At 41.2% G+C, this 19,670-nt stretch overlaps 3 protein-coding genes across 3 annotated transcripts in view; all 3 read left to right on the top strand.

Moving 5' to 3' along the window:
* The first annotated feature begins 1,980 nt into the window (after positions 1–1,980).
* Positions 1,981–7,188, top strand: LOC126991884 (lysosomal acid glucosylceramidase-like). Its single transcript, XM_050850535.1, has 6 exons — positions 1,981–2,088; positions 3,502–3,720; positions 4,914–5,061; positions 5,435–5,624; positions 6,295–6,455; positions 7,038–7,188. The coding sequence occupies exons 1-6, from the start codon at positions 2,013–2,015 to the stop codon at positions 7,171–7,173; spliced, it is 930 nt and encodes a 309-aa protein (XP_050706492.1). The 5' UTR covers positions 1,981–2,012; the 3' UTR covers positions 7,174–7,188.
* Positions 7,189–8,538: 1,350 nt separating this feature from the next.
* On the top strand, positions 8,539–15,574 carry LOC126991893 (putative glucosylceramidase 3). The gene is made up of 6 exons (XM_050850544.1): positions 8,539–8,641; positions 10,198–10,342; positions 11,232–11,311; positions 11,499–11,609; positions 13,358–13,545; positions 14,060–15,574. Exons 2-6 carry the CDS (start codon positions 10,237–10,239, stop codon positions 14,235–14,237), a joined length of 663 nt encoding a protein of 220 aa, XP_050706501.1. The 5' UTR covers positions 8,539–8,641; positions 10,198–10,236; the 3' UTR covers positions 14,238–15,574.
* Positions 15,575–16,885: 1,311 nt separating this feature from the next.
* Positions 16,886–19,670, top strand: part of LOC126991836 (homocysteine-responsive endoplasmic reticulum-resident ubiquitin-like domain member 2 protein) — a 10,715-nt gene continuing 7,930 nt past the window's right edge. The window contains exons 1-2 of the mRNA XM_050850501.1: positions 16,886–17,010; positions 19,060–19,194. Coding sequence (XP_050706458.1) covers positions 19,060–19,194 — 135 coding nt within the window. The 5' untranslated portion in view covers positions 16,886–17,010. The remainder of the gene's footprint in view (positions 17,011–19,059; positions 19,195–19,670) is intronic.

Below are 19,670 nucleotides of genomic sequence, written 5' to 3'. Positions count from 1 at the left end.
CATCTCCACTCTTTCATCCCTAATGCAAGAGTTAACCAGCATCTCCAATCTTTCATCCCTAATGCAAGAGTTAACCAGCATCTCCAATCTTTCATCCCCTTATGCAAGAGTTAACCAGCATCTCCACTCTTTCATCCCTGTACTGTCCAACTCCCTATTGCAAGAGTTAACCAGCACCTCCACTCTTTCATCCCTGACTGTCCAACTCCCTAATGCAAGAGTTAACCAGCATCTCCACTCTTTCATCCCTGGACTGTCCAACTCACTTATGCAAGAGTTAACCAGCATCTCCACTCTTTCATCCCTGTACTGTCCAACTCCCTAATGCAAGAGTTAACCAGCATCTCCACTCTTTCATCCCTGTGCTGTCCAACTCACTTATGCAAGAGTTAACCAGCATCTCCACTCTTTCATCCCTGTAGGTACTGTCCAACTCACTTATGCAAGAGTTAACCAGCATCTCCAATCTTTCATCCCCTAATGCAAGAGTTAACCAGCATCTCCACTCTTTCATCCCTGTATAACGTGCTGTCCAACTCCGTAATGCTGTACATATATAGTGTGATAGTACTTAGAGACTTGTTGATTATTTTACATTTTGTTTTGCTTGTATGAGAGAGAGAGAGAGAGAGAGAGAGAGACCAAAGTATGATTTTAAAGCAATTATCTACTCGTTTTCTTGTAATTACTTTATATATACGAACACTTGCGCCCCCCCCCCCCCCACACACACACACACATATACTTCTCTTATTATCTTTTCTATAGTATTTCCTTTCCTTATTGATTTCTATACACGTTAACAACAGGAACACAGTAAAGAATAAAGTTCATATGTATATTTTTAATCTTGCATATTGGGTTCGAAAGGTATGAAAGATTGGATGCTGCATGGTTAACTCTTGCATTAGGGAGTTGGACAGCACAGGGATGAAAGAGTGGAGATGCTGGTTAACTCTTGCATTAGGGAGTTGGACAGCACAGGGATGAAAGAGTGGAGATGCTGGTTAACTCTTGCATCAGGGAGTTGGACAGCACAGGGATGAAAGAGTGGAGATGCTGGTTAACTCTTGCATTAGGGAGTTGGACAGCACAGGGATGAAGGAGTGGAGATGCTGGTTAACTCTTGCATCAGGGAGTTGGACAGCACAGGGATGAAAGAGTGGAGATGCTGGTTAACTCTTGCGTAAGGGATTTGGACAGCACAGGGATGAAAGAGTGGAGATGCTGGTTAACTCTTGCATTAGGGAGTTGGACAGCACAGGGATGAAAGAGTGGAGATGCTGGTTAACTCTTGCATTAGGGAGTTGGACAGCACAGGGATGAAAGAGTGGAGATGCTGGTTAACTCTTGCATCAGGGAGTTGGACAGCACAGGGATGAAAGAGTGGAGATGCTGGTTAACTCTTGCATTAGGGAGTTGGACAGCACAGGGATGAAGGAGTGGAGATGCTGGTTAACTCTTGCATTAGGGAGTTGGACAGCACAGGGATGAAGGAGTGGAGATGCTGGTTAACTCTTGCATTAGGGATGAAAGAGTGGAGATGCTGGTTAACTCTTGCATTAGGGATGAAAGAGTGGAGATGCTGGTTAACTCTTGCATTAGGGAGTTGGACAGCACAGGGATGAAAGAGTGGAGATGCTGGTTAACTCTTGCATTAGGGAGTTGGACAGCACAGGGATGAAGGAGTGGAGATGCTGGTTAACTCTTGCATTAGGGATGAAAGAGTGGAGATGCTGTTTAACTCTTGCATTAGGGAATTGGGCAGTACAGGGATGAAAAAGGTATATAGTATTGTTATTATAGTATTGGATAGATTTACTACTGGATGAAAATACAGATTAATAAGTGTCTTGTGTGTTTGTGGAGGCTAAATAAAGAAAGTAAATGATAAAGAGGAGAATAATGTTAAGAATATTGGCAACGCTGGGCAGCATGGTAGGTAGACAACAGGAGGAAGATAGCATGATATGAGCAGTCTTCTTTTGACCTTCAGAGGGAGAGGGCGTACCATGTTATCTCTCCACCCAAGCCTCCACCGCCTCCTCCTCTTCCTCTTCCTCTTCCTCGCTCACACAGCTGGTACAGGTGAGTGATGATTGATTTTAGTACCTTTGAACACCTTTTCCTTCATTACTTAATTATATCTCTGTGGTGCAGTGGTAAGAACGTCTACCTGCCGATCCGCTGGCCAAGGTTGGATTCCCGGTGCGGTGTCCGGCTTCGTAGAGACGGAGATGGACACCGGAGCCATGCGCACTATTTACCTTTTTTTTATACTATTGCCGCTGTCTTTAAATGCAGTCACCACCACCATCACTCTGCCCAACTTCCTAATGCAAGAGTTAACCAGCATCTCCACTCTTTCATCCCTGTGCTGTCCAACTTCCTAATGCAAGAGTTAACCAGCATCTTCACTCTTTCATCCCTGTGCTGTCCAATTCCCTAATGCGAGAGTTAACCAGCATCTCCACTCTTTCATCCCTGTGCTGTCCAATTCCCTAATGCGAGAGTTCACCAGCATCTTCACTCTTTCATCCCTGTGCTGTCCATCTTCGTAATGCAAGAGTTAACCAGCATCTTCACTCTTTCATCCCTGTGCTGTCCAACTTCCTAATGCAAGAGTTCACCAGCATCTTCACTCTTTCATCCCTGTGCTGTCCGATTCCCCTATGCAAGAGTTAACCAGTATCTCTACTCTTTCATCCCTGTGCTGTCCAACTTCCTAATGCAAGAGTTCACCAGCATCTTCACTCTTTCATCCCTAATGCAAGAGTTAACCAGCATCTTCACTCTTTCATCCCTAATGCAAGAGTTAACCAGCATCTTCACTCTTTCATCCCTAATGCAAGAGTTAACCTGCATCTTCACTCTTTCATCCCTAATGCAAGAGTTAACCAGCATCATCACTCTTTCATCCCTAATGCAAGAGTTAACCAGCATCTTCACTCTTTCATCCCTAATGCAATAGTTAACCAGCATCTTCACTCTTTCATCTCTAATGCAAGAGTTAACCAGCATCTTCACTCTTTCATCCCTAATGCAAGAGTTAACCAGCATCTTCACTCTTTCATCCCTAATGCAAGAGTTAACCAGCATCTTCACTCTTTCATCTTAACGCTGTCCAACTTCCTTCTGCAAGAGTTAACTGTCTTCACTCTTTCATCCCTTGTGTTAATAGGAAGTTAAGCACTGTTACACACACTTATATATGACCTTTGAACTGTCTTTTCAACGGGGTAACTCTACTATTAACCTAAAATACCAAAAACATACCAAAACCAAACTTATAGCACAAATTGAACCCATTTTGAGATCACCAGGACCAGCACCAAGATATCACCGCGTCTTGTAAACAAAAGCAACACAACATAAGTTTTGGACAATAAGAGAAAAATGAATGAAAGAAAAAGAACTATCAATCAATCAATCAATCAAATACCAGACCCAGATAGTGCCGTTACAAAGGCGAAAGTCCCGACCGACCACTATCCATTCCAGGGGCTGATGATGACGTTGGTTGCCCGGGAAGGCGCTTGCAGAACCTCGGGGGGGACAGTATCGTTTGTGTGTGTGGGGTTAAGGGCTGCCCCCCCCTCCTGCCCCCCCTGCCCCCCTCCACCACCACAACCGCCACCACCTTCACCACCTCTCGCGGGGGGCAACGCTTCAAGGAGGGGGAGGTGAAGGTGATGAAGGCTGATGATGATGATGATGATGGTGATTATTATTATTATTATTATTATTATTATTATTATTATTATTATTATTATTATTATTATTATTATTTATCCTTTCCCCATTTTCCTCTCTTTTCCTCTTCTCTCTCCTCTCTTTTATTCCTCTTTTCCTTCTTTCTTTTCTCATTTCCTTCTTCTATTCTTCTTCTTTTCCTCATTTTTATCGTCATTTTCCCCTCCTTTCCCTGTTTTTCCTCTTCTCTCTCTCTCTCTCTCTCTCTCTCTCTCTCTCTCTCTCTCTCTCTCTCTCTCTCTCTCTCTCTCTCTCTTTTCCTCTTTTCTTCTTCCTTTCCTCTTTTATCGTCATTTTCCCTCCATTCCCTGTTTTATCTCTCTCTCTCTCTCTCTCTCTCTCTCTCTCTCTCTCTCTCTCTCTCTCTCTCTCTCTCTCTCTCTCTCTCTCTCTCTCCTCTTTTTCCTCTTTTTCTTCTTCCTTTCCTCTTTTTATCGTCATTTTCCCTCTTTTCCCTGTTTTTACTCTTCTCTCTCTCTCTCTCTCTCTCTCTCTCTCTCTCTCTCTCTCTCTCTCTCTCTCTCTCTCTCTCTCTCTATCTCTCTCTCTCTCTCTCTATTTCCTCTTTTTCTACTACGTTTCGACTTTTTATCGTCATTTTCCCCTCCTTTCCCTGTTTTCCTCTTCTCTCTCTCTCTCTCTCTCTCTCTCTCTCTCTCTCTCTCTCTCTCTCTCTCTCTCTCCTCTTTTTCCTCTTTTCCTCTTCCTTTCCTCTTTTTATCGTCATTTTCCCCTCCATTCCCTGTTTTTCCTCTTCTCTCTCTCTCTCTCTCTCTCTCTCTCTCTCTCTCTCTCTCTCTCTCTCTCTCTCTCTCTCTCTCTTTTTCCTCTTTTTCTTCTTCCTTTCCTCTTTTTATCGTCATTTTCCCCTCCATTCCCTGTTTTCCTCTTCTCTCTCTCTCTCTCTCTCTCTCTCTCTCTCTCTCTCTCTCTCTCTCTCTCTCTCTCTCTCTCTCTCTCTCTCTCTCTCTCTCTCTCTCTCTCTCTCTCTCTCTCTCTCTCTCCTCTTTTTCCTCTCTTCTATTCCTCTTTTCCTTCTACAAACAAACAAACATATGAATGAATATCTAAATAACGTAATAAATAGATAAATAACGGGATATATAAATGAATAAATGAATAAATAACGGAATAAATAATAAAATAACCCCCCCTCGTAGCCCCTAACAGCAGAGGGTTGGCAACAGTGATTGAGGTGGCGGTCGAAGCTCCGAAGCAGATCATGAACGGTTTCGGAGGTTCGTTGACCGACGCAGCGGCGGTCACCATGTCCTCTCTCTCTCCCTCCTCCCTGGACGCCCTTCTGAGGTGAGAGAGAGAGAGAGAGAGGAAGAAGAAAAAGAGGAAACATAATGAGAGGAGGAGGAGGAGAATAAGAGGAAAGAAGAAGAAAAGAGAGAGAGAGAGAGAGAGAGAGAGAGAGAGAGAGAGAGAGATTTGTTTGATTTGATTTGTTTTTCATTCGAAGAGTTAATATATTTTTTCTGTTTCTTCCTCTTCTTTTTTTATCTTCCTCCTCCTCCTCCTCCTCTTCCTCCCTTCCTTCACCTCCCCCTCTTTCATTTTATTTCCTTCTTCTTCTCCTCCTCCTCCTCTTCCTTCACATTCTAACTCTCTCCTCCTCCTCCTCCTCCTCTTTCATTTCCTTCTTCTCTTCCTCCTCCTCCTCCTCCTCCCCCAGGGCGTACTTCTCCCCCGAGGGCCTGGAATACACCCTAGTGCGTGTACCCATAGGGGGATGTGATTTCTCTCTTACACCCTACACCTACGCCGACACCCCCCCGGTAACCCCCCCTGGGACCCCCGCTGGGACCCCCCCTAGCGGCGACTCCTTGAACTTTGCCTTGAAGGAGGAAGATGTCAAGTATAAGGTAAGGAAGAGGAGGAGGAGGAGGAGGAAGAGGAGGAGGAGGAGGTTTGAATGTAGTGTGTTTTTCCTCTTCTCTCTCTCTCTCTCTCTCTCTCTCTCTCTCTCTCTCTCTCTCTCTCTCTCTCTCTCTCTCTCTCTCTCTCTCTCTCTCTCTCTCTCTCTCTCTTATTCCTCTTTTCCTTTTTTTTTCCTAGTTTTCTTTTCCAATTCTTCTATTTTCCTCTTTTTTTTCCTTCCCTTCCCTATTTTTCCTCTCTTTTTCCTCTTCTCTCTCTCTCTCTCTCTCTCTCTCTCTCTCTCTCTCTCTCTCTCTCTCTCTCTCTCTCTCTCTCTCTCTCTCTCTCTCTCTCTCTCTCTCTCTCTCTCTCTCTCTCTCTCTCTCTCTCTCTCTCTCTCTCTCTCTCTCTCTCTCTCTCTCTCTCTCTCTCTCTCTCCTCTTATTCCTCTTTTCCTTCTTCCTTTCCTTGACATCTCATTCTTTTCTTCTTTCTCTCCCTCTTTATCCTTTTCCCCTCAGTTTCATATTTTTCCTCTCCTTTTCCTCTTCTCTCTTCCTCTCTTTCCTCTCTCTTATTCCTCTTTTCCTTTCTATTTTCCTTCTTCAATATATTCTTTTCCCCTTCTTTTCCCCTCTTTCCCTCTCTCTAACCCCCCTCCCCCCTCCCCCCCAGCTTCCCCTCCTCCGTCGCGCCCTGGGCATGGGTCGGCGCCCCCCCCGGGTAATGGCGTCCCCCTGGGGTGCTCCCGCGTGGATGAAGACCAACAGGAAGATTAACGAGAGTGGGCAGCTGCTAAGGGAGATGTGGCAACCCTGGGCGGACTACCTCGTTAAGTAAGTCTCGTTAAGTATAAGTGTCGTTAAGTAAGTGTCGTTAAGTAAGTCTCGTTAAGTAAGTGTCGTTAAGTAAGTCTCGTTAAGTAAGTCTTGTTCATTAAGTATCGTTAAGTAAGTTTCGTTAAGCAAGGTGCAAAGTGAGCTTCGTTAAGTAAGTGTCGTTAAATAAGTCGTAAAGTGATCTGTGTCGTCGTAAAGTGAGTATCGTCGTAAATTTTAAGTAAGTCGTCGTAAAGTGAGTGGTCGTAAAAGTGAGTATCGTAAAGTATGTCGTCAATCACTAAAGTAGAAATGCAAAGTCCCCATTAGATTCCATGTAACTTCACCATGGGGTCTGTGGGGCCTGGGTATCTGTGTGAATCTATGTAATTATATCACCGGTCTGTGGGGCCTGGGTATCTGTGTAAATCTATGTAATTCTCTCACCGGTCTGTGGGGGGTCTGGGTATCTGTGTAAATCTATGTAATTCTCTCACCGGTCTGTGGGGGGTCTGGGTATCTGTGTAAATCTATGTAATTCTCTCACCGGTCTGTGGGCCTGGGTATCTGTGTAAACCTATGTAAATCTCTCACCCCCAGGTTTATCGAAGAATACGAGGGGGCGGGCGTTCCTATCTGGGGCATTACCACGCAGAACGACGCCTTCACTGAGGAGCCGATTGTGAGTGACCATTATTATTATTATTATTATTATTATTATTATTATTATTATTAGGTAACTCTCGATTTACGCGAGTATTGTGTCCTTGAAGAGGTCGCGTAAATCAAAAACAATGTAAATCAAACAGGAGGTAGGTTTCTATCGTAAAATAAATATTCACTTAGTTCAGTGGAGAGAGAGAGAGAGAAATATCGCGTATAAGTGGAAAAAACGTCTAAATTAAACGTATATTTGGATTTTGGACCCCGCGTTATTTAAAAAACGCGTAAACCAAACTCGCGTAAATCGAGAGTTATTATTATTATTATTAATACTATTATTATTATTGTTGTTGTTGTTGTTGTTGTTGTTGTGTAATGCCAAAATTTAATTAAGTACGGGAAAGATAGATAATTTTAAGTATTTTTAAGTAAATATAAATTCCACCCGGCAACAGTCCTGGCGACACTTATATTTACTTAAAACTACTTCAAACTACTTTTCCTCTCTAATTTCTATCTTTCCCGTACTTAATTAAATTTTGGCATTACAGTTGTTGTTGTTGTTGTTGTTTTTCTACTGAAGAAGTTTTAGAAAAGGACGAAGAAGAATATATTTGATAGAAGGAAATAGGAGGAGGAGGAGGAGGAAGAGGAAATAAAGGAGAGAGAATGAGGAATGGAGAAAGAAAGGAAGGAAACAGAGAAAAGGGGAAGAAAGGAAGGAAGGTAAGGGAGGGTAAGGGTAGGGAATTGAAGGGTAAGGTCACTCTTTCATCCCTGTGCTGTCCAAATCCCTAATGTAAGAGTTAACCAGCATCTCCACTCTTTCATCCCTGTTCTGTCCAAATCCCTTATGTAAGAGTTAACCAGCATCTTCACTCTTTCATCCCTGTACTGTTCAAATCCTTTATGCAAGAGTTAACCAGCATCTCCACTCTTTCATCCCTGTGCTGTCCAAATCCCTTATGCAAGAGTTAACCAGCATCTCCACTCTTTCATCCCTGTGCTGTCCGAATTCCCTATGCAAGAGTTAACCAGCATCTCCACTCTTTCATCCCTGTGCTGTCCAAATCCCTAATGCAAGAGTTAACCAGCATCTCCACTCTTTCATCCCTGTGCTGTCCAAATCCCTTATGCAAGTTAACCAGCATCTTCATTCTTTCATCCCTTTTACCAGCATCTTCACTCTTTCATCCCTGTGCTGTCCAAATCCCTTATGCAAGAGTTAACAAGCATCTTCACTTTATCATCCCTGTACTGTCCAAATCCCTTATGCAAGAGTTAACCAGCATCTTCACTCTTTCATCCCTGTAATGTCCAAATCCCTTATGCAAGAGTTAACCAGCATCTTCACTCTTTCATCCCTGTAATGTCCAACTCCCAACAGTTAACCAGCATCTTCACTCTTTCATCCCTGAAATCCCTAATGCAAGGACTGGATCAAGACTACTCTCGGACCTGCCCTGCACGAGTCCGGACTGGGAAAGGTCAAACTGTACGTGGGAGATGACAACAGAGACAAGATTGACTACTCCAAGAAGGTGAGAGAGATTTACATAGATTTACATAGAAAATCAGACCACACAGACCCCATGGTCCAGACTAGGCGGTCTGTCCCTAAACCTTAGTGAGTCTACATTAATTAGATGGATCCAAAACGTTGCATTTCAACTCTAGTGAATATTAAGAGAGAGAGAGAGACACACACACACACACACACATACACACACACACACACACACACACACACACACACACACACGAACCAACCCCCCCAAAAAAAATGAAAAAATGAAAATAATTTGAAAAAAAAATAATAAAATGAAAAAGAAAGAAAAAATATGAAGAAAAGCAACATTGAAAAAAAATAAACGTGAAAAAAAAAAAAATTAAAGAAACAAAACAGTCTTAATTAATACTCTCTCTCTCTCTCTCTCTCTCTCTCTCTCTCTCTCTCTCTCTCTCTCTCTCTCTCTCTCTCTCTCTCTCTCTCTCTCTCTCTCTCTCTCTCTCTCTCTCTCTCTCATAATCATTTCCCTCTACTATGTGTGTGTATAAGAACATAAGAACGCAGGAGTCTACAAGAGGCCGGTAGGCCTATACGAGGCAGCTCCTTTGACCCTAAGCTCCCGTGTATCTAACCCCACCTAATATCGCTGTCCATGAATTTATCTAATCTATTTTTGAATGTGACAACTGTATTGGCACTCACCACATGACTGCTAAGCCTGTTCCACTCATCCACCACTCTGTTAGTATTGGCACTCACCACATGACTGCTCAGCCTGTTCCACTCATCCACCACTCTGTTAGTATTGGCACTCACCACATGACTGCCTATGTCCCTGTTGAATCTGAATGTATCCAGTTTAAACCCATTACTTCGTGTCCTACCCGGTTCTCTTACCAACAAAACCTTATGAATGTCTCCCTTATTAAAGCCCTTCATCCATTTATAAACCTCGATCATGTCTCCACGCACCCTTCGCCTTTCTAGAGAATGCAAGTTTAACTGTTTGAGTCTTTCCTCGTATGGCAAGTTTCTCAACCCCTGAATCATCTTAGTCATCCTCCTCTGCACCGATTCTAACATTTTGATATCCATTCTATAGTAAGGTGACAGAACTGAACCGCATAGTCAAGATGAGGTCTAACTAATGCTAAATATAGTTTGAGGAAGACTTCGGCGCTTCTGTTGCTTACGCTCCTTGAAATAAATCCCAGTACCCTATTTGCTCGATTTCTAGCTTGAATGCATTGTGCCCTTGGACGGAGATCAGAGCTCACTAAGACCCCTAAATCCCTCTCACACCCAGACCTGCTTATGAGTGTCATTTAAGCAATAGTTATGTGAGGGGTTGTTCCTACCTACACTCGGAATACTGCACTTCCCTACATTGAACTCCATCTGCCATTTATCCGCCCAGTCATATAATCTGTTGAGTTCACCTTGGAGAATACTAGCGTGTGTGTGTGTGTGTGTGTGTGTGTGTGTGTGTGTGTGTGTGTGTGTGTGTTTCTCAATGCATCCCCAGGTATACTAACATTACCCTCCTCCCCTCTCTTCCCCTCCCCTCCTCCCTTTTCTTCCCCTCAGATACTAAATGACCCCGAGGCCGCCAGGTATATCACAGGTATGGCCTTGCACTGGTACAAGGATGGCGAGGTCTCCCCACATGTACTCTGTCACGCACATCTCCTCTACCCCGACAAGGACATCATCTACTCGGAATCCTGCATCGGTGAGTCCCTGGTGGATGAGGCAGTGGTGGATGAGTCTGGTGGTGGATGAGTCCCTGGTGGATGAGTCAGTAAGGTCAGTTAGTCAGAAGGGTTAGTTAGTTTAGAGGCTTATTGAGGAGGAGAAGGAAGAGGAAGAGGAGGAGGAGGAGGAGGAAATATTAAAGGAAGTGAAGGAAAGATGGAATGAAAGGAAGAAACTGCAGAAAAAGAAGAAAAAAAAAAGAATAGGGATGAAAGAGTGAAGATGCTGGTTAACTCTTGCATAAGGGGTTTGGACAGTATAGGGATGAAAGAGTGAAGATGCTGGTTAACTCTTGCATAAGGGGTTTGGACAGTATAGGGATGAAAGAGTGAAGATGCTGGTTAACTCTTGCATAAGGGGTTTGGACAGTATAGGGATGAAAGAGTGAAGATGCTGGTTAACTCTTGCATAAGGGGTTTGGACATTATAGGGATGAAAGAGTGAAGATGCTGGTTAACTCGTGCATAAGGGATTTGGACTGTATAGGGATGAAAGAGTGAAGATGCTGGTTAACTCTTGCATAAGGGATTTGGACAGTACAGGGATGAAAGAGTGAAGATGCTGGTTAACTCTTGCATAAGGGATTTGGACAGTATAGGGATGAAAGAGTGAAGATGCTGGTTAACTCTTGCATAAGGGGTTTGGACAGTGTAGGGATGAAAGAGTGAAGATGCTGGTTAACTCGTGCATAAGGGATTTGGACAGTATAGGGATGAGTTTGATTAGAAAGTCGTGTGAGACGAGGCTGAAGGAGAGATCGAGGAGGCATTCAGTTAGGAAATAACATATATAACAACTATTTTCTTCCTCTCCTCTTCTCCCTTCCTCCCTCTCCTCTTTCCCTCCTCCTCCTCCTCCTCCGTCAGAACCCCGGGGCCCAGCACACATCCCCGTCATCTTGGGCTCCTGGGAAAGGGCTGAACGCTACGCCAAGAACATTATCGAGGTGAGTGAGGCGAGATGGCACCACTATAAACACCTGCCCGCGCCATAACGGACTGGGGCCGACCACCGAAACCAACAAAAAAGACTATAAATGATAATAATGATAATTTTTGTGCTTTTATATATAACTTGACCCCCCCCCCCACCCCACCCCTCCACTCTCATCCCCCTCTCTCGCTCCCCGTCAGGATGTGAACCACTTCTCTTCTGGGTGGATTGACTGGAACCTGTGCCTTGATATGTCAGGTGGACCAAATTGGGCAGGTAACCATGTGGACTCACCTGTAATCATCAACCAGGTAACTACTACTATTACTACTACTACTACTACTACTACTATTACTACTACTGTTACTACTACTACTACTACTACTACTACTACTACTAATAATAATAATAATAATAATACTAATAATACTACTACTACTACTACTACTACTACTACTACTACTACTACTACTACTACTACTACTACTACTACTACTACTACTACTACTACTACTACTACTACTACTACTACTACTACTACTACTACTACTACTACTACTACTACTACTACTACTACTTAGATGATGATGATGTTTACTATTGCTGTTATTTTTGTTGTTGTTGTTGTTTTCGTATTATTAATTTTTACATTTTTTATTAATTGATTTTTTTCTATTTTTCTTTATTGTTTTTCTTTATTTCTTTCTCTCATTGTTTTGTTTTTTTGTCTTCTTCTTCTTCTTTTTCTTCCTCTTCCTCTTCCTCCTCCTCCTCCTCTTTCATTTTCCTTTATTTTTTTTTATTTCTCATTTATTTTATTTTATTCCATTTATTTTTCTTCTTCCTTCCTCTTCTTCCTCTTCCTCCTCCTCCTCCTCCTCTTTGTAACGAATGAAAAAAAAAGAATAATTATGAAAAAAAGAAAGAAATGAAAGAAAATGAGAGAGAGAGAGAGAGAGAGAGAGAGAGAGAGAGAGCACTTGACCTTATCAGACTTCTTGCTTTCTCTTATAATCTCTTATCTCTTATCTCTATAAACATAACCTTCTAAGCCTTCACAGCTTCCTTCTAACTGTTACTATGTGAATTTCTCATATTATTATTCTATTATTATTTATATTTAATTGATATATTACATTTTCTGTTATTTATGTATTTCATCTTTTTTCTCTTTTCTAATTCTCTCCTTCCCTTCTTTCTCTCTCGTCTCCTCCTTCTTCTTCCTCTCTTCTTCCTCCTCTTCCTCCTCTTCTTCCTCTCTTTCCTCCTCTGTTTCCTCTCTTCTATTCCTCCTTCCTTCTTTCCTCCCTCGCTTCCTTCTCCAATTTCTCTTTTTTCTCTTCTTCCTCCTCTTCTTCCTCTCTTTCCTCCTCTTTTTCCTCTCTTCTTCCTCCTCTTCTTCCTCTCTTTCCTCCTCTGTTTCCTCTCTTCTATTCCTCCTTCCTTCTTTCCTCCCTCGCTTCCTTCTCCAATTTCTCTTTTTTCCTCTTCTTCCTCCTCTTCTTCCTCTCTTTCCTCCTCTTTTTCTCTCTTTCCTCCTCTTCTTCCTCTCTTTCCTCCTCTTTTTTCTCTTCTTCCTCCTCTTTTTCCTCTCTTTCCTCCTCTTTTTTCCTCTTCTTCCTCCTCTTCTTCCTCTCTTTCGTCCTCTTTTCCTCTTCTTCCTCCTCTTCTTCCTCTCTTTCGTCCTCTTCTCTTCTCTCTCCTCTTTTTCCTCTCTTCTATCCCTCTTTTCTTTCTTTTTCCTTCCTCGGTTCCTTTTCCAATTTCCTCTTTTTTTCCTCTTCTTCTTCCTCTTCTTCCTTTCTTCTATAACTCTCTATCTTTCTTTTTTCCATCTTTTCTTTCTTCCTTTCTTTCTTTCTTACGTTCTTTCATATTCCCTTTAAATCTTTCTTTCTTCCTTTCTTTCTTTCTCTTCCTTGTTTTCTTTCTTTATTTATTTATCTTATTTATCAATATTTTCTTTCTTTAAAATCTTTCAGACGTTCTTAAATCTTTCTTTCTCTTCCTTTATATCTTTCTTTCTATCACTATTTACCTTATTTTATTCCCCCTTCAGGAGCGGGATGAGTTCTACCTGCAGCCCATGTTCTTTATAATGGGGCACTTCAGTAAGTTCGTCCCGCCGGGCAGCGTGGCAGTACCGTCTTGGGTAAGGGAATGGAGCCCAGACCAAGACCAAGGCACCCTACGCACCGCCGCCTTCATACACCCCGAGGGAAATATCGTACTTCAGCTGCTCAACATGTACGATAATATCAGGGAATAAATAATTAAGTTACCCCTATAATATCCTCGGTGGCAGGCTTAGCTGGCACAGGAGATGCCGAGGGAAGGCAATAGTATGAAATAGTCAGATAGTTATTGTTATTGTGGTTGAGGTTGTTGTGGTTGTTTGTGTTGTGGTAGTTGGCCCCTGTCCGTTGTGGCGCGGGCAGGTTTTTATAGTGGCGCCATCTTGCCTTTTTTCCTCCTCCTCTTAATCTCTCTTTTTGTTTATTTGAAGCTGTTATTTGTATTTCTTTTATCTATTTCTTATCTTCTTCTCCTCCTCCTCCTCCTCCTCTTAATATCTCTTTTTATACATATTTCAAACATTATTCTTTGTATTATTTTTTAACTTATCTCGTAATCTCTATTTTGTTTTTATTTTTCAAGGATCTTTTTTTTTTGCATTTTCTCTCTCTATCGATCTCCTCCTCGTCCGGCCAACTCCTCCACTTATCTAATCTCTCTCTCCCTCTCTCTCTTTCTCCTCCAGCGGCGACGAGGAGATGGAGGTAAAAGTGGAGTGGGGGAGAGGCACTTTCCTCCACACCTCCATCCCTCCCCGCGCCCTGCAGACCCTCCTCCTCCCCGGGGGCGCCCACGAAGACCATGGAAAGGCGAAATACCTCTCAACCCCCGATGATCACTGCGTGGATAATAAGTGTAATTGAGCTTCGTGGATCTTGCTGGGTTTCGAACGCTGGCCCGTGGATTAGAAGGTAGACGGACGAACCACTGCGCCAAGGAAGCGAATTTTTTTTTTATTGTTATTTATATGCATTTTTCATGTTATATTTTGCTTGTTTTTCGTTGTCATTGAATTTTATTATTTTTTATTATTTTTTTTATTTTGTTATAATTGTTTTACTTGTATTAATGTTGAAAAATGTTGAGTAATTTGAGTTTGTGAAGAAAAAAATGTATAGATATTTTGTTTATATATATATACGTAATTATTTTAAACTATATTTCAAATTTACTTAAAGATGAGAATATAATAGAAAAAAAATATATAAAATGGATGAGAAACTACTACAACTTTTACTACTACTACTACTACTACTACTACTACTACTACTACTACTACTACTGACACACACACACACACACACACACACACACACACACATTCTCCTTGTTCTTAATTCTTCGACCTATAGTTTATTTTTAGCGAAGGTCTTGCGTAGAAACTGTAGCGGCGCAATACATATATATTAAACTCTCTCTCTCTCTCTCTCTCTCTCTCTCTCTCTCTCTCTCTCTCTCTCTCTCTCTCTCTCTCAGTCAGAAGAGAAAGAAAGAATACATATGAAAGAAAGGAGAAAAATTAACAGAATGAAGAAGGGAATAGAGAAAATATGAAAGGATAAAGAAAGGAAGCAAAAGAAAGAGAAAAACAGTAAAATATTAAACGTTTAAATCAATATTAGCAAGTTAAATTAAATACTAAATAGCCTACCAACTATATTCTGTATCTAATATTATCTACAAAAATAACGATATATAGCATTAAATAGCCTTACTAATGACTGTTTTATATCACTAAGAGGCTACAGTGCATAATTAACACGGATATTAATGGAGGAAAACGTAAAATTAATTGAAATATATATGATGGGTGGTTTTAAGAGGTTCAAATCTCCCGCCTCCGCGCTGGCCAATCAGAGCGCGAGTTTCGTCACCCTTACGACACTCCAGCCAATCAGCTTCCGCCATTTAATCACTTAGGGAGATGAGTGTTGATAAATTTTGTTGAGTCACCCCTCAAGATATTTTTATAACATGGATGAGTCTCCATTTTGTCCTTATTTATCCTCTGAACTGCTGAGTAATAGGAGTTATGCATTTACTTATATACGAAGTCATCTATTTTGTGTTTATTATATGTTTTATACTTATTAAGGTATATAATATGTGTTAAGAGGGATTAATCGCTCCCCAATTAATAGTTATTTTGATGGGATAATTAAAACAGTGAAATATATTTGAGTTACCCTTCGAAAAATTATTCCTTGTCATTTTTTTACCCTTAATATGCTGAGAAATTAGAGTTTAGTAATTTATTTTATGTTTAGAAATGTTGATTTGCCTAAAAAATATTACTGGAGTTAATTTGAGCATATAATAATATAATGGAAAAAATATTTGAGTGACCCCAAAAAATATTATCGCTAGCATGCTTACCTGGCACAGGAGAAACCGGGAAAAAAAGGAAAAGCTAGAAATATTCAGGAAAAATCAGAATGGGTAAGAAATAGTCGGAGATAGCAGGAAAATAGTCTGTAGATAGTCAAAATTAGTCAGAAATAACCGGGAAATAGTCAGAAATAGTTAGGAAATCGCAATAAACAGCTTGAAATAGTTAGAAAGAGTAAGAAAGGGGCAGAAAAAGCAGAAAATACCAAATAATAGTAATAGTAAGGTAATAATCAATGTTTTCCGACTATCAGAAAACAATTATTACCAGAAAAGACGATTGTTGAAAATATGCAAGAAATGAGTAAATAACGAATTCAAACATAAAAATTAACCTTTAAAAACACTTATAAATATATTCGTCACAAAAACACCGATAAAATTAACATATTTACTGTTTTTGTATGTCTTTGGGGACGAGAAATGATTAAATAATGAACCAAAACCTAATGAATGGCGTCAAAAACACACATTAATATTCTCAAAACCGTAAAAACATCAATAAATCAGAAAAAAACACTCCATTGATGAAGGAAACATTAATACCAGAAAACAAAGATCAAAGGAAATGTCTCTATAAAACACTCAAACATAATAAAACACGCCTAAAACACGTACAAATATTCCCAAGCCATAAAAACACCAATAAAACAGGAAAAAACACTCCATTGATGAAGGAAACATTGATACCATAAAACAAAGCACAAGGAAATGTCTAAATAACACACTCAAACATAATAAAACACACCAAAAAACACACATTAATATTCCTAAGCCATAAAAACACCAATAAAACAGGAAAAAACACTCCATTGATGAAGGAAACATTGATACCAGAAAACAAAGATCAAAGGAAATGACTCTTTAAAACACTCAAACTTAATAAAACACGCCAAAAAACACGTACAAATATTCTCAAGCCATAAAAACACCAATAAAACAGGAAAAAAAACACCATACCATTGATGAAAACACTGAACAAAAAAAACAAAGGGCAGGACTGAATAACACACTCAAACATAATAAAACACACCCAAAAACACGTACAAATATTCCCAAGCCGTAAAAACACCAATAAAACAGGAAAAAACACCCTTGCAAAACATTATTGGAACTTGCTTACCAACAGACCAGATGAGGACGGACGTGACGCGGAGCAAGAGGACCTCCTTATTTATCGCCATTTTCACGCCTTTCCTGACCTCTGCCGCCCTTCCCCGCCTCACAGTTTATTCCTAAGGCCTAAAGGTATAATTATGTGCGTTTGTGGGTTAATGGAAGCTTTAATTATGGCGCTATGGCCGTTTATGTAAGGGAGACTGGGTGGCTATGGGGATATGTTAGTACACGTCATGATGTTTTGTTTATTTCTTTGTTTTTCTTTTGTTTCTTTTCCTATTGTGTTTATTTCCTTATTATCGTCTATTTCCTCTTATTCCACGTTCGTGTTTTATTGGTTTTCACTAACTTCCTTTATTTCGTTGTTTATTATTTTTTTTCCTATTTATAGTTTTATTAATTTTTCGTATTTCTTGTTGTTTTTATTTATTTTGTTTCTGTTTTTATTTGTTTTGTTTTAATGTTTATTTATTTTAAGTCTCTTCCTCCTCCTTCTTCTTCCTCCTCCTCCTCCTTCTTCCTCCTCCTCCTCCTCTTACTCCTCTTACTATCCTCCTCTTCCTCCTCCTCCTCTTCCTCTTCCTCCTGTTCCTTCTTCTTATTCTTTTCTTCCTTTTCCTCCTCCTGTCTTCTCTCCTCCTCCTCCTCCTCCTCTTACTATCCTCTCCCTAACCTCCTCTTCCTCCTCTTCCTCTTCCTCTTCCTCCTCTTCCTTCTACTTATTCTTTTCTTCCTTTTCCTCCTCCTGTCTTCTCTTCCTCCTCCTCCTCCTCTTACTCTCCTCTCCCTAACCTCCTCTTCCTCTTCCTCCTCTTCCTTCTACTTATTCTTTTCTTCCTTTTCCTCCTCTTGTCTTCTCTTCCTCCTCCCCCTCCTCCTCTTACTCTCCTCTCCCTAACCTCCTCCTCCTCCTCCTCTCCCTAACCTCCTCCTCTTCCTCTTCCTCTTCCTCCTCCTCTCCCTATCCAGTCTACTCTTCAAACAAGCTATCGTCCCTGCACTAACTATGTGATTGCTAAGTCTATTCCATTCCCCATCACCCTATTACTAAACCAATGCTTGCCTATATCTCTCCTAAATCTATACCTTTCTAATTTAAATCCATTACTGTGAGTTCTATCCTGCTGGCTAATTCTCAGTACTTTACTTATATCGCCTTTGTTGTAACCCTTGACCCATTTGAAGACTTCTATCAGATCTCCCCGCACTCTTCGTCTCTGTAGTGAATGCAAGTTTAGATGTTTCAGCCTATCTTGATGTGGGAGGTTCCTCAGCCCCTGAATCATCTTGGTCATCCTCCTCTGAACTGATTCTAGCAAGTTGATGTCCATTCTGTTGTGTGGGCACCAAAACTGGACAGCATAATTTAAGTGAGGCCTAACTATCGCTAATTAGAGTCCGAGGATGACCTTTGCACTCCTGTTGGTTACCGTCCTGTTAATAAAGCCTAATACCCTGTTAGCCCTATTCCTCGCACAAATACATTGCTTCCTTAGTCCCAGGTCAGAGTTCACTAACACTCCCAAATCCCTTTCACACTCTGATCTGCCTATCGCTGTGGAGTCTAAATTATACCCGTGTAATGGGTTGCGTGTTCCTACACTAAGTACACTACACTTGGTGGTGTTAAAATTCATCTGCCGTTTTCTGACCAAGCTGACAGTTTGTTGAGATCCTCCTGCAGTGCTCAAGCGTCCTCCTCTGTCCCTCTCTCTCTCTCAAATCCCTTTCACACTCCTCCTCCTCCTTCTCCTCCTCCTCCTCCTTCTCCTCCTCCTCCTCCTCCTCTCTATTGTATTTCTCTTAAGTGCAATACAGTAATGAACATCTTCCAGAAAACTATTGATGTATGTAAAGTATAATTATCAATGTATAAGTTTATGAGCCCAATTTAGCATTCTCTCTCTCTCTCTCTCTCTCTCTCTCTCTCTCTCTCTCTCTCTCTCTCTCTCTCACACACACACACACACACACACACACACACACACACACTCTCACACACACACACACACACACCAAAAACAAAATAAACCTCTCTCTCTCTCTCTCTCTCTCTCTCTCTCTCTCTCTCTCTCTCTCTCTCTCTCTCTCTAACTATCTATCTATCTTTCTATACGTTTATTTTTATGGTACTCTAATAAAAAACTCTACCTTAACACCCGCTCCCCCCCTGACCAGATGGCGGAGGAGAGGGTGACGGTGATCATTAAGGCGGCCAACCAGAGCAGCCCAGACCAGCGCGTGGAGTGCGACGCCCGCTGGTCCGTCCTCACCCTCAAGTCCCACCTGGCCGGCACGCACCCAGCACGACCGGTGAGCTCGCCCGCACTTGTGTCAGGGGATTGTGTGTGTGTGTGTGTGTGTGTGTGTGTGTGTTGGGGGGAGGACTAATGGTAGAAAGAAAAAGAATGGCTCTGAAAAATAAACAGAAAATGAATAATGTTAGAAAAATCAATAACGTAAAACTCGCACTTGTTAATTGACGTAAAAAAAAGCTAAATAAATAAAATAAAGAGGAAAGAAATGTTGAAATATGTGAAGCCTGTTAGGTCAAGGTTAAAAAGAACGACGTTGAAATTTAAATGGAAAAGAATAATGTTCGAGAAAATCAATATCGGAAAACTCGCACTTGCTAATAGGCGTAAATAAATAAATAAATAGATATAATAGGAGGAAGAAACTGTTGAAATATAAGAAGTCTGTTAGTTATAGGGTTAAGTTTGTGGTGTAGTCTGTTACGCTGTATGGAAAAAGAACATAAGAAAGTATGGAGCCTTCAAGAACCCTCT

Source organism: Eriocheir sinensis, chromosome 7 (genome assembly GCF_024679095.1).
Source record: "Eriocheir sinensis breed Jianghai 21 chromosome 7, ASM2467909v1, whole genome shotgun sequence".
NCBI classification, from domain to species: domain Eukaryota; kingdom Metazoa; phylum Arthropoda; class Malacostraca; order Decapoda; family Varunidae; genus Eriocheir; species Eriocheir sinensis.
This window is presented reverse-complemented; position numbering and strand designations above follow the sequence as displayed.